Source organism: Meleagris gallopavo, chromosome 6 (genome assembly GCF_905368555.1).
Source record: "Meleagris gallopavo chromosome 6, MGAL_WU_HG_1.1, whole genome shotgun sequence".
Taxonomy (NCBI): domain Eukaryota; kingdom Metazoa; phylum Chordata; class Aves; order Galliformes; family Phasianidae; genus Meleagris; species Meleagris gallopavo.
The window spans coordinates 36607651-36622540 of record NC_139409.1 but is presented as its reverse complement, the minus strand read 5'-3'; the positions used below and the strand labels follow the sequence as shown (position 1 = coordinate 36622540).

Below are 14890 nucleotides of genomic sequence, written 5' to 3'. Positions count from 1 at the left end.
TGAAAGGACCCTGGAGAATGACATGGAGCTGCAACAGGGGAGGGTCAAGACTGGGTACTGGGAAACAGTTCTAAACCAGAATGTGGTCAGGCACTGAACAGGCTCTCTGTGGCCATGGTCGTGGACCCAAGCCCTCCAGAGTTCAAGATGCATTTGGACAGTGCTTTCAAAAATCATTTGAATTTTCAGTGGTCCTCTGTGGAGCAAGGATTTGGACTTGACGATTCTTGTGGGTCCTTTCCAACACAGGATATTTTATGATTCTATTATTCATAGGGCCACTATAACCAACTAGCCTAGTCTCCACTGACAGCCCGGACTATAACAACAAGTCCTTTCTATTACAGACTAGACCAAAGTCATCTGGGACAGTCACTGGTGTTTACCTTATCACTGCAATTACTTTTAAGAAGTTAAACATACACATAAGTGCTTTCAAATACAAGGCAAACATGAAGCATATCCACAACCACCTCTTCTTGAAACTCAACTCTCTTTCTCTGGCCAAGTATGTTAACCACAAGATAACATTCACTTACACCGGTATTTGCCTTGTAGCATTAGAACAAAACAATGTTGGAATACAAGAACTTCACAAATATAACACGCCTGCAGAAAAATCTGTACAGGTAAGTGAACAATTCAAGTACCCAACAAAACAGAAAAACTAAATGCTGCTTTAGAGTAGTACAAACATACAAAACCATAATGCTTATTGTAACTGAGTACTTTGAGGTACAAATACTTGCATTTGTATCCTTTGCCCTCTCCCTACGTTTATTTACTTTTTAGTTTCTCAGACCTGTTCTGACGCTTGAACTAATTGTTTAAGATCTCTTACAAACAAAAACAGGCAAAAAAAGAAAACAGACTTTAAAGTAGGAATTGGAAGTGGATTGGAAAAGCTATTAGTTAGCAGAAACCAATGTAATATCTGAAATGAGCTTAAGCTCCTTCTCAACCAAAACTGGCTTTCACGTGGGCTGCATTCCCATTAATTCTGCCTGCTACTCAATGGTTTGTCGAACTTTTGTAACAGAAGATATAAATTACAGGTCTCTTACCTTTGGAGGCTTGAAAGGATATTCTGGTGTAAACGTGATGTCAAGGAAGAAAACACCTCCCTCGTAGACAGAGCCTGGAGGTCCTAGAATGGTCGATCTCCATTCGTAGATGTTATCACCTTTGGGGCCAGCACTAGGAAATAACAAAACAAAACTGGTTTAGAAATATTACCAGAGTTAAATAAATATGACCTCTTCCACTCACAAATTATGACATGAAGGAATGCCTTCAGTTCTACACTTCATAAACCACCTGGAGAAAAAGTGATTGAAGTAAATTGAATGCTTCCAGAATGTCAGAAATCTTACCTGGAACCACGAGTGTCTCAGACCACTTAGCAAACCTGAGAAATTAAAGGTGGTGTATGTTTTTCAGCTTATCTCACCTGACATTTATAAATCATCACTGCACAGAACTCCTCCTAAACAAGCTACAAGATCTCAACACAACAGAAAAATTTAAGTTTCAAAAAACAAATCCCTACTGTATTTCAGAAATGACTGCACCAGTTCCACCTTGATATAACTGCACGCAACACATCAAAGACCATACTAAGGAAATTCAGGATTTATGTTGATTCTGTTAATCTTTTGTGTTCAAGATTAAATATGTTCTCGTATTATTCCTAAACCATGGCTCATCGTGTAATTAAATGAAGTGAAATACATATGTGATGGTACCCTTAAATATCAGAATTTTCTACACTTGTATCATTTTGCCACACTGACTTCTAAAATAAAGCCAAACAAACTCCTCCCATAGACCCTGTATTACAAAACTGTTTTTTGTGAGAATTAAAATCACCATGTCAAATTAAAACAGTGCTTTCTCAAATCAGCTTTGTCTAGTCCTAGATTCTCCAGATACCAGCAGCTCACAAAGAGCAGTACAAACTAAAGGTGTTGTAGAGCACAAGTGTCTGCTTGTCGAAAAATTAATTTTACTGAGATCCTCAGATGCCCGTACTCTGCAGTGTGCCATATGTCTGAGTATTTCTAAGTACAGCTCAACCGATAAAGCCATTAATGGTTTAGGACTCCACTGCTACTTTTTTCTTCCTGCGCTGCTAAGATAGTATTTTATCCACTAGATGCTAGAGCCAAAAATTCCTTTTGCATACAGTGAGGTACTGACACAGCTTTCTCCATCGTGTATGTCTATGATTTTAGAAATCTCTTCTCCCCCTGTTCTGTAAGGGGCTGGATTTTGACATCCCTAACATAAAATGAAGGGCCAATATAAAACAAACAAACAAAATAAAAGGTTCTTTTCACATTATAACAGTCATGGAGAACACTACTCAAGAAGGAAGGCAATTTAATAAGTTCAATACATATGTGACAATGCGCATCTGATTAACGTGAAGGGAACCAGAGTAATTGCTAGGTGCTAGTAAGTGTCATAAATAAACACACTATTACGAAAACATAACAAGAGGGATGTGAGACACAGGTGTTGTTTTGTTTTTTTTCTGCTCTTTGCAGTACTGGTGAACATTTTCTTGGCTGCAGGGAAAAATCAAGGGAGAGAACGCAAACTAGCTTTGTTATCAAATCTCTCTAGATTTTTACTATCAGATTCAACAAACAAGTTCTTAACATTTTGATGCCAAATAGTTCAACATCAATGAAACTATGACTACCAGTATGTTTCCAGGGGCAGGAGGCATGTAGGGAAGCAGTAAAGGGAGACAGGATCTCTGCACCACTCACTGGGGAAAGGATCTTTGCACCATCTGCTGGGGAAAGATTGCTCTCTTCAAAACATAAAACCTCACACAGCTCGAGATCTGTACTAAATACAAGGGAAAGCCATCCCATCCCAAACACTCCTGGCATCCTGCTCCACCTTAATGACTCTCCCTTGTTTTGTGCAGGTCGGTATATTAGGGCACTCACTACTCTCCAGCCACCGCTTGTGCAATAGGCTGGAATAGCAATATGTTTTGACAGGAAGCTCTACCTCTTGAAAAAGGACAGCTTAACTGTGAAAACGTACTGAAAAGGACTCTCTTGGACACCATTCCAAGGAATCACCTCTTTATGTATTAGCAACCTACTGACATGTACCATTACTCCAAATGCACCAGCTATCATCCTCCTCCCTCTGCTAAGGACGGAGCTACTGAACAGAACAGGTCCTTGAGCTTTGTTATCAACAATTTACTGCTGGAATTTATATCACAAAAGCTGCCAATTGGGAGCACTTCAGCATTCAAAAAATGTGATGCGTGATTAGCACTGAATACAACCCTCTGAACCAATAAGAAACATTTCAATGTTTCTGTATTTTATTCCCAGCTTCAACCCAAAGGACTGTCAATAAAAGAAATCCCATAGACTTTAAAATAATATAACAGTGTTAGAAATCTTTTGTATCCTATTAGGTTTCCAATTAGAGCTCTCACTGCATGCAAGTAACATGCTGCTAGATCTCTGTATTAAGAATGTGCAACACCTTTGTAACACGTCAGAAAGCTTTAACAGTGATGTACTAAGCTTACTTTTTTTTTTTTTATAATTCAATTAATGGAGCGAAACAGCTGTAGATGTCCAATTTTTACATATTGACATTGATTTCTCACAAAGGAAAGACTGAAAGAAGGAAACACAAGTCAGCTTCAGAGTGCAATATTGCCTGAGTTTAAATAAGGATTAGGTAATATCAAGCAGCTCAAGACGACCTAGTCTTAGCAGAAACACAAAGATAATGGAACACAGCATAAGTGCAGTGGCATTAACTTTCAGTAGAAATATAAAAAAAACTCTCAAAGGCTAAAGATTATAAATTTTTTTTGTTTTAAATCCTTGCAATTATCTGTTTCAAAAAGAAATTCACTGATGCATAGATACAGGGCTCACAGGCACAGCTTCCACATTCCCTGATGTGTGTCACCACTGCTCAAATAAAGTGCCCACATTTACTAATGCAACATTTTGAAGTTGTCCAATGCAGACCATTGGGAATGGAATTTTAACTGATTAAATAGAAATAGTTTTCACTTCCAGATGAGAGAGTACAGCTACGTACTCTGTATTAAGCTCAATGGCCCACAACATCTTCATTTTCAGTGAAAGAAATGAAAGAAAGACTGACAATACAAACTGAAAAATAACATTGGAAGGAACACTGGGAAAAAAAAAAAAAAGACAACAACATCAACTCATCATTACAGTATCATGTGGCATTGTTACACAACACTGTAGGCAGGCATCTCTCTTCCCTGAAAAAATAATGACACATTCAGTGAAGCTGCACTGTGCTCACTGTGACAGCTATTCCTGATCATCCCCAGGTTGCTGCTAGCTTGTCTGTTGCAGCTTTACAACCTAATCCACAGGAAACTGGGCAGTGCAAAGGTAGCGTTTGGTCAAGGACTCTCTAACTTTCTAAGTCTGGAAGCAGCAGTCTGAATCTTGCTGGTAAATGCAAGGCAGAGAGAAACTCTAGGCACACACTAGACCAAACTCAAAGCCCTGCCTGGGCAAAGCCCCAGCCAGCCTTGTGTCACTGTGGAAAAAGCAAATCTAGCTCTTTCTTTGCTGGCAGGTGTAGCATTCTTTCTCAATTTAGAAACCAAGCAGGTAAATCAGAAATGCCTGCAGTATAGGCTAGGGAGCAGAATACAGCCCAGCTAAGAAAGCTGCATACTTAGATACCTTGTGATACAGAGGGAGAAAAGCAATTGTAAGCAGAGGACTCCGACTCAGACATTCAGTGTCCAAGGAGAGGACACACACATCTACTTTTTCATGTACTGAAAAGGCTGAAGTGACAGATAGGCTAGTCCGCAAGACCAGCCAGCCTGTGCCTTTTTGTCTTACATGGGACAGATACAACCTCATTGCAAGAGGCTAACCTGATATTTTGTACACGCAAACTCAGTTACCCAGGCATTTTTGGGTAGATCACTCAGAACAGCTATGGCACAAAGGGGAGGCAAGATTTTCCAGTGCTCACTGCATATAGTGCATGTAGGACAATCCCAGTACACACTGTTGACATTCTCCTGGAAAGTCCCAGGAAGAAGTGACTTAAAGGGCCTGCCATTTACATCAGCTTTTGGAAACCACCTAGCCCTTTCTAAGAGCTGACCAAATGGTAACCTCCTCCAGTAAAAAAAATAAAATTAAATTAAAAAAAAAAAATGCAGCCCCATGAATAGTCCAGTTCCTCTTCTTTGAGACAAAGAAAACATGCAACAGTGAATCAATGTAGTTAGTGACAGATGAATCAAAATCAGGCAATGCTACAGACACTGGGCTATTAATCTGATATATCAAAGAAAGTAATTTCTCAAGGAAACTATTTCAGCCAAGTAGTTTAAAATGCCAGAGCTGGCCTCCCATCAGGATGATAATAAGTATAATTCCAAGGTATGCTGAAGTAAATAACAGCTAATGAAAAAATACAACACCTCCATTAAAACCACAAACAACAAAACCATGAACTCTTATTCCAACTATCTGTATCTCTAGATTCTATTTTTGAGGTTATTTTGTCCTGAATATGAAGGGTCTAATGCAATTAGCTAAATATTTTGAAGTTACACACTTGTGGAAAGTAAACACAACTTCCAAAAACACCATTCACTCAACCTTTTCCAAAGGACATAACTCAAAGAGAAAGATACAAACATATCAAAAACCTACGGGGATTCAAGGTGGTAGAGAAATGAGCAATTCCCAAAGCCGCTTCACTACAAACTGAAAGCAACATTACTAATTTTTTTGTTGTTGTTTTATTTTGTAGCTAAGAAGCAGCGAAGGAGCGAATTGCATCTCAGTGGTCAAATGTTCATCACCTCATTAGACAGCTTCAGGAAACAATTAGTTGACTGTTAGGAGGTCTGTTTCTCTTTCCCCCCCTTCTTGAAGATGTAAGCACAGAATGTGCTACAAGTTTTGGCCGGGTAGTTTATAGAGATAGTACATGACATTCTCACATGAAGTTCTGGTTCTTTTTGATTTTCCTTCCTAATCTACCATATTCCTATCCCCATGCTAGAAATGCTGCCTTTCCTGGAAGTCTACCATGTGGGTCCATGCTGGGATCAGTAATCTACAATGTCAGGTTAAACCCGATGCCGGGATTGCAGAAGTCTTTGAGCAGCAGGGCAGGCAGGCGCAGGGGTCTGGCAGGAAGCAAATGAAGAGTCTAGCATAGCCATTGAAAAGCATTCATACAAAATCCTTCATTCAGAGAAATTCTGCTCTACAGATCTTTAAGCAAACTATGTTAGAAATGAGAACGCCAAAGAATAATGTGAAAGATAAACAAAAAAGCAAGCAGCCATTCTTTTGGACATAAAGTTACGGGAAAAACTGTTTTAACGCATAGCAGTAATTTTAGAAATAAATTGTCAACACTTTACATATGCTTTATCTAATAAAATGCATTATAACTTTTATTACTGCTGTACTGAGATATTCCATACACATAACGGACCCCACTAGGGTCAGAAGCTACAGTGCTTACAAAAAATAAAGTTGTTCTTACACAACTTCATTATGTTTTTCAATTATAAAATAAACATTTAAGCACTACATAGTTATTAGGAAGAAATCTGACCAAACAAGACAGAACTGGTTAAAAAGGTACCCCAGGTCATCCATTTTATTGCCAATTTTTGGTGATATAATTTAAAAGTGGGATCTAACTTTCCCTGCTTCCATTTGTAGTTGAGAAAAATTAAATACAACCCCACAACAAAATCCCTTCTTGGCATCCACACATAATGAACGGTACCATACTGAATTACCAAGTGAACATGTGAACCAGCGCGACGTTGTTGCCCACTGTTGCTATACATAGCCAAGATTAGCTAAAAATGATGGCCTGACCATAGATGAAATGCCTATAAACTCACTGAGAGACATGAGGGGAAAAAAAAGAGTAGGGGAAAAAAGTTGCAGCTGGCTATAATTAAAGCATAAGAACGCAGTGAAGGAAATAAAGGAGAGGTAAGTGTGTAAAGATGAAACATTCTATTGCAGCAGCAATCCCAACTACAAAACTGTGATATCAAAACTGAATTCTCCATCTAATGCATATTTGGGGATGTGGTTTCCAAGTACAAATTGGTAAATATTATCTTTTGTTTTAACTCACTGAAATTACCATCTTAAATTTAAAATAGCAGTCACAATATTTTTGCTCACAGTAAGTACCTCACAAGTCCCACCACGTTTCTCACACAAAAGAGCACGCACAATATTTCTGTTTTAGCATCTGGGAAAGCTTTTCCCTTACGTACCAGGCTAATGTAAAATTGGGGAGGAAGGTTGAAAAATTGCACATAAATTGCACAACGCTTAAACTGGAGGATAAACTGTGCAGCGAATTATGTTCTCACAAGGTTAAAAAGGAGCTAAATAACTAAATAGTTCCGATAATGGAGCTGATAAGGTGTTATATGGGGATTTATAAGACTTCAAGGAAAACTGTTTCAGGGGGATTTCTTTGGAGAAAGATAGAAAAAAAAGACGACTAGGTTTTTATATATAGATATATATAAAATACTTGGCAACAAGATCACACAACGAGCAAAGGAGCCTGACCCTTGCCAACACTTCACTCTTTACAGCTAAAGCAGAAAAAGAAGTGCCCAGGAATATTTGCATGCTTAAGATGTTCACCTGAAATATTTCAGTCTCTGCAAAACACTGCTGTGGAGTTACTACTCAACTACTTCATAAAAATAATTGAATAATTTTGATGCAAAGTTTGATTTTTAAATCAGGCTTCAAAGATTTGAAATAAAATCTCACTTAACAGGGAGGTCAGGAGGAGACATTATATTCTCAGGAGAGTGCTGCAGCTCTATTTAGTTTAACAATAATCACTTCAATTTAGAAGCAAGTCCTCATAAAAAGGTTCAAGCAAAATTAATCCATTTAGCATTGGTTCCAAAACTGACAATAAATCCAGCCTGCTCAGCTCTCAAGGGCTTCCATTTTCCTTTGTACTGGCTTCTTCTAAGCTTCTCTGTGTCAAAGAACTAAAGTTCATCCTACCGCAGATAGGAACATTTTCAAAGTGTCCAACAGGACTACAAAGAAGTGGACCAAAATCATAAGAATGTCTGCAGCTTCGCTGTATACAGTATGCAAATACAGACAATGTCAAACTTTCAGAAGTTAATGAAATTATCTTCATTGTGTGCAGATCTGTTTTTCTTCTTTCCTCATAGTTATAGGTTGACACCTCGACCAAAAAAAGAAAATGGAAATTAAAATGCACTGGCTTGTATTTGACCTTGCATCTCCCATTAAATAATTCCCTGCACAAGAAACAGCAAAACAAATTGGAAAGAGCAGAAGAGAATCTGACTTGCCTAACAGTTAGCAATGGCTTATTTAAAATGACAAGAAGATGAGATGGTAGAAACCGTGCTCTGCCAACTTAACCTTGTGTTATTTTTACAACAGTTTCCTTCCTGCCATTTGTTCACTGGTCTGTTAGCTGCCAACATGGGGACAGAAACTCCTTCACATCATCAGACATTATTTCCAAATTTAGTATTTGTGGCACAGATGTGTAATTTACAATTGGTAAGCAAAAACAGGCAGTGTCAGAAATGCAGTGTTTTTGCAATTACACCATTTTCTTGGGGCCTCCTCATATTCCAACATATTTCTGTGGTTCATATGGACGAGTAATAGTAAAACTATTTGTTTCTGTAATTTTGATTTTTTGGTAAAGCAAACATACTCTTAAAGTGGCTGCCCTGCATCGAACTGGCAATTCTGTACTTAAACATAATAAAAGAGGACCAATACTATTAACAAATACCAAGATTTTTTGTATCACTAATCTCAAATGTAGCATACATCTCACCATGCCAGAATTGAGCTGGAACCTAAATCAGCCTTTCTGTCCTCCACAAGCATCTCCAGGCCTATCTATATCAGCATGGGAACCGATGGAAAAAAAACACAGCACATCATAAATATTCAGGCACTCAGAAGCACACCAATTGTAAAATTTCTAAGTTAACTCCTTTGTTAGGAGCTTGATCTGGAAGCTTCACTTTCTTCCAAAGTCACTTGCCTTTTAAAAAATGAAAAAAGAGAAAAAGGATTCTATTTCCTATGTCTGCCTAGCCAGCGCTGAGATAATGCGGTAGATGGTTACCTCGCAGTTTATCATCATCAGTTAGCACAACAGATCTAATTATAACCAGTAATTCTGTAGATCAAAAAAACGTATATGCTAAATAACTTAGATAGAGATGACAACAGCAAACCAGCTTGGAAAAACTGGCCCCAGAAAGTTAAAGATGACGTGTAAAGCTTGGCAAGAAGCCCTTGCAATGCTGAAAACTGAAAGCGGACAAGGCTCTTAAACTTCCTCAGGCTAATAAGGACATAGTTCTTGTTGCTTCACCAAACTGACTCTTCCAACTAGCTGTCATATTTCCATGGGAAAAAATTGGTTATTTTAAAGAGGCCAGACACTGTACTGTCAGACTAGAGATGCACTACCACCTCCTTCGTACTGAAATATGGTAATTCTGTTGGAAGTCTGCCCTCAGAACAGAGGACACGGTGTTTTAAGATTGCTAGTTTACATGCAGTTGTAAGTTAGAGAACATACCCAAAGGAAAAAAAAATCTGGAGCATGTGGCACATGTGTAGAACTGATCTGTCCTACCACCTACCTCTATAGCAAGCAACCTGCCCTAAAAAAATAATGGCTACACATTAAGTCTACCAGCTGATCAACACCAACAGTCTCTTCCCCATTAGATGGGGGATAGGCAGAGTCAACATTACTTAACTAGAGAACCAGGTCATCACATTATCTTGGCTTCACATCATTATATTGCTTCCAATCAGCATACCAATGGTGATACAGATAACATTATGTTGCTAATTAAAATACATTATGTTTTGAAGGACGTATTTTAGTGATGCATGAAACTGAGAAAGAAAAATCTCATCTGGATGCCTTCCCCTTCTCCTTTATCTACACTAAGCTCCTTACATTCATTTCCTTTCATTGTCATTCACAGAACAAATCAGGATCACTGCATTTGGATTACAGCACTTGCACAGCAGGTGGCAACAGCAAAATTGAACAAATCACTCAAAAAAAAAAATTCTTACACTTCTCAAGACCACAAAAAATAGCATCAATTATGCTGCACAGCCCAGACCACTTATTTTATTTTCACAGCTGTAAACTACTACTGAAGTTGCCTAGCAGAAGTCATGACAGCACTGCCTTTGAGTTTTAAGCCAACATGCACAGACTAGAAATTTTTATCTGAGAGATCCGAGATGCAAGTTTACTGTTTTTTAAGGTTTTCTTTAATATAACACAGCTGCCAGTCAATTACATAGCAGGCAGAAAACTGCTTAGATACCACTGCAAGTTGGCCTTGTTAAAAGTTACAAATGCACAGGTCACAATAGCTAATCATTATTTATGTATTACTGCTACAATAAATACTCCAAAGCTGACTTTGAGGGCAAAAGCCTGAAGTAAAGATATATTTCAAGGAATTTAAATTAAAAAACACAAGCTTTTGATTTTCTTTTTGATAGCACTGTCACAAGGATAGCTTGAACATGTGTTTGTGGTGGCCTTCCCAAGTTTGTTTATTTCTTTGCATTAGGAACATTAAACTTAATCCACATTAGGTGCCACAAGAAGACTAAGCCATGCCTTTAAACAATGTATACAGTGCTGGTGCTAACTTTCAGGCCTGATCCTGCAGAGTCCAGGTAACTGGTGAACAGTTACCTTTTTTTTCCCTCCAGAAGACTGTTTGGCGATTGATGTGAAATAATTCACCCCAAAGCAAAAATGCCATCATTGTCACACTCTCAGTTTTGGCTTTTAAACTTCACAGTGCCTTCATTTCTTTACATTTTCGACACATCTAATGAATGTAAGAAAACATTAAAGGAAAGAAGTGCCAGGCAGTGAGAGTTTCAACTTAGTGCTTCACATCACTTACACCTCTTATACAAAGCGCACACGCAGAAGCCAGCACATGCTCCACTTCTCTGCAGCTCCCAGTGAAGAGAGAAGCCTTAACAGCAGCTGTGTATGCTGAGGGACATCCCTGGCTGACAGGACATGCTGAGGATGGAGGTCCCCAGCAGGTGGGCAGAGGGGTTTTTGCCAGGGAGCCCAGGCTGAGGCATCCTTATCACCCCTCCTGGTCCCAGCTGGCTCGGGAGCCTGTTCCCTCAGCTGATCACTGCCTTTCTTAGGTTAAGTTTTAACCTTCTGCTGTCATGAAGAAACGTGTCACGCTAAAGGTTTCCCTGTAATTAGCTGAAAACACTGATGTTAATTAATACTTCAGAGGTGCATTCTCAGGATCCTGAGGCTTTTCTCAAACTGCCTGGGCAACCTACAAAGTTTAGAGAAGGATCTCTGTTCTGGAAGCTGCGTATCGCTTTTGTTACGCTGTAACTGCTTCTACTTTGACCAACGGCAACAGAAATTCAGTGGCACACCTATAGAACCTTTAGAACTGGCACAGATGTCTAACTTGCAGCTAATTTCACACAGGAGAAAATAATTTTGAGAAGAAAAATTGAGTATATTGCTTACAATTAGGCAAAAATATGACATGGACATAATAATATATAGCAAAACACCTAGGAAAACTGACAGCCTTAGTAATTATGCTTGATGCAGTTTTACATACGTATCAACAGGAGAACAGAAAGCTACTATTAAGGAAAATGACTTGTTTCCAGTTGCTACAGCTTAATTCACTTTCATTTCCTCACTAAAAAGCATTTGGGATATTCCTTTTAGTGAAATATTTTCTAACTGCGACACATTTACAGTGTATATATGTACATCTACAGCAGAATCATTACGTTAGCAAATTTTCTTAGCTACTTTAGGTAATTCCCATCTGAACTTTCAAGAGAAATGAAGAGAGATTTCTTCATTAAAGTGTCTTTGTCAAGATTTCAGTTCAGAAAGGTCAATAATTAAAACACTTACAGCACACACAAAGCCTTCTTAAGTAAGCAAGAATGGACAAATTCCAAAAGCAGTTGATACTCTCATTATTACAGCAGATCTTCAATAAATTTTTATACTGGGCTTTTAATCAAATGTAGTTAAAGCTCATGTTGAGACAACTTCTTTTCCAATTATGGCAGACTATCTGAAAATAGTTCTCTTCTGCTGAGCTTGTCAGAGAAAGGTAAAACAGAATGCACAAACACACAATCGTCAATAAACGTTAATCATCCAAACAGCACTATCAGTAAGAGAGCAGCAAACTCGCCAATACTGAAATTATTTATGTATTTATACTGACTTAATTAAGAGAACCCCACATGCCATGCATGGAACTTGCGAACTATGAGTTAATGAGACTGCAAATACAGAATTTGATCAGGCAAAGTCAACCTTAAGATTAAATACTAGAGTAAGACACTGTTAGCTTTAAAACTCAATTATTTGAGGCTAATATTAATCTGACAAAAACTGGTGAGGCTGCACTTTGAGTACTGTAATCAGTTTTGGGTTTCTCAGTACAAGAAAGACATTGGGGCCCTGACACATGTCCCGAGAAAGGCAATGAAGCTGTGAAGTAACAGAAGCACAAGTTTTACGGGGAACGGCTGAGGGAACTGGGATTGTTAGTCTGCAGAAGAGGAAGCTCAGGGGGGACCTCATAGCCCTACAACTGCCTGAAAGGAGGCTGTGGCGAGGTGAGGTGAGGTCTCTTCTCCTAGGTAAGATAAGAAAGATGAGCGGTAATGGCTTGAAGTTGCACCAGAAGAGGTTCAAGTTTAATAAGAAGAATTTTTTCTCAGAAAGAGTGGTGAGGTGTCAGAACAGGCTATCGAGGGAGGTATGGGAGTCATTATCCTTGGAGGTGTACAAGAAATGTGGAGATTAGTGGGCATGATGGTGATGAGTTGATGGTTGGAATAGATGATTTCGAGGTCTTTTCCCACCTTAATGATTCTGTGATATTACTCTTAAAGACGCTTTTGTCACACACACACACTCTCCTCATATGTATGCTACATATACATACATACATACATATAAATATACACACACTTTACTTTTATAACATAATTTACAAAGAAGAGATTGACTGTAAACATTTATCCCCTTTTCAGCAACATTAAAATAAAGCTCAGTCTAGCTATTAGCATAATAAAAGCTGCGTTACTGAAAAGATTTTGATCACAGGTCAAATGCAATTTTTGTCACAGAGCTTTGTTCCTCTACGAACTAATCAAAAGGAATCACCAGCTTGGACAAGATCTGAAGCACACCTGTTCCAATGCCCCATCTCCAGTGAGCTGGATTCCGGTATTAAATGGGCAGAGATGAGCATCTGATGTCTCCTTCCAGCTCATCTGCTTTCCTTGCATTAGCAACACTTGTCAGTAATGAGCTGAACCTCAAAAACAAGCATCTATGGCTTCCTTTTGAAATCAGTATTATGAATGATGTGGTAGCTGTGTCTGGTTCTGCCCTCCATAGAAAAATTGGAGTCTTTTTGAAGCTTACTAAATTCCTGTTTCAGCAGAGTAATACAGCACAGAATCTGTGTCTAATTTCATTCTGAAAAATAATTTTTAATTTAGGTTTATCTATCTTTTAACCTCATTTCACAGCTTTTCATCACATTTCATATACCTTCTTTGATCTTGCATTAGAAGATAGAGGAAAAAAAGGTTCCCAGCTATTTGCTCTGGAGAATTAAAATAAGGAAAATAAATATTTGGTCTACTATCTGAAGTAAGCAATAATTGTATCTTCACATGATAACTCCCCCAATTTTTATTTTATTTTTTTAATCATTTCCATCTTCTCTCTAAAAGCTACCTATTTCTCTGTTATTCTTTTTGAAATAAAATGAACAGCATTACACAAAATTTGATGGAGAAGGCACTAGTATTTATGTATCTATTTCATGTTATTATCATAATTATGCCATTCCTCTTGGTCATACTTACTGTCAGCATGGAACACTTTTGAAAGCACCCTTGCTGCTCCTGCATCAGGTAAAAGGACAGAATGTTGCATTCTTTATGGAGGGATAAGCTCTAAGAGCTTGTCATCAACTGATGCTGCAGCTGAGCATTTTTAGATACAAGCAACAGGCTTTGCTTCTGTTGTTAATCTCACTGTAGTTTTTAAGATAATTACAGAACAGCAGAATCTTACAAAGGAACGCATACAAGCTCTGGAAAAGAAGCTGAATGCCTCTACAGGAGACATCTTAAGGTTCTTTCCTTTAAAATCACATAATGTATTCAAGTTGCTTTCCCTAAACTCCCCAAAAGAGAATCTGAATATTTTGGCTACTGCCCAGGGATTTCTAAGTGCTGTTCCTATTACACTTCAGCTCAACTACTTTTTTCTTTTCCTATTCTACAAATGTTAAAGAATAAAAAAAAAAAATGTTCCGCAGATCAAGTAGATATTTCTCCTCCCTGGCCCTAACACACAGAACTGTATGGTTAAAGCCCTGCTGAGATTTGCAGGCATAAATGTCAACTACAATACTCAAAGCCTTTTAACATATTTATTACTTCAGTCCTGATAGTTTTCCACTCTGTGGAATTAATTCCATAATTCAAAGTGCCACTTGTTAAAAAGCCAAGACATGGTAAAAAGCTTGCTACGATCACTGCTATCTTTACAGAAATACAGTGATTTCACTTCTCACAGCATACTTAAGTTTAATCAACTTCGAGACTTTTGCTCTGTGTGGTATTAATCATTCATAAGTCTTAGGATTCTTCTCCTCACTTTGTAGGTCACTTCCATTGGCATTCCTGTGCAACCTGATCAGAGACAGCACATAGCAGTCTTT

The 14890-nt window shown here is 38.2% G+C and overlaps 1 protein-coding gene across 1 annotated transcript in view; it reads right to left on the bottom strand.

Annotated features, from left to right (window-relative positions):
* The window catches only part of LOC100544715 (ubiquitin-conjugating enzyme E2 E1), a 50006-nt gene that overhangs the window by 12278 nt on the left and 22838 nt on the right, over nt 1-14890 (bottom strand). The window contains 1 exon segment of the mRNA XM_085226346.1: nt 1065-1197. Coding sequence (XP_085082472.1) covers nt 1065-1197 — 133 coding nt within the window.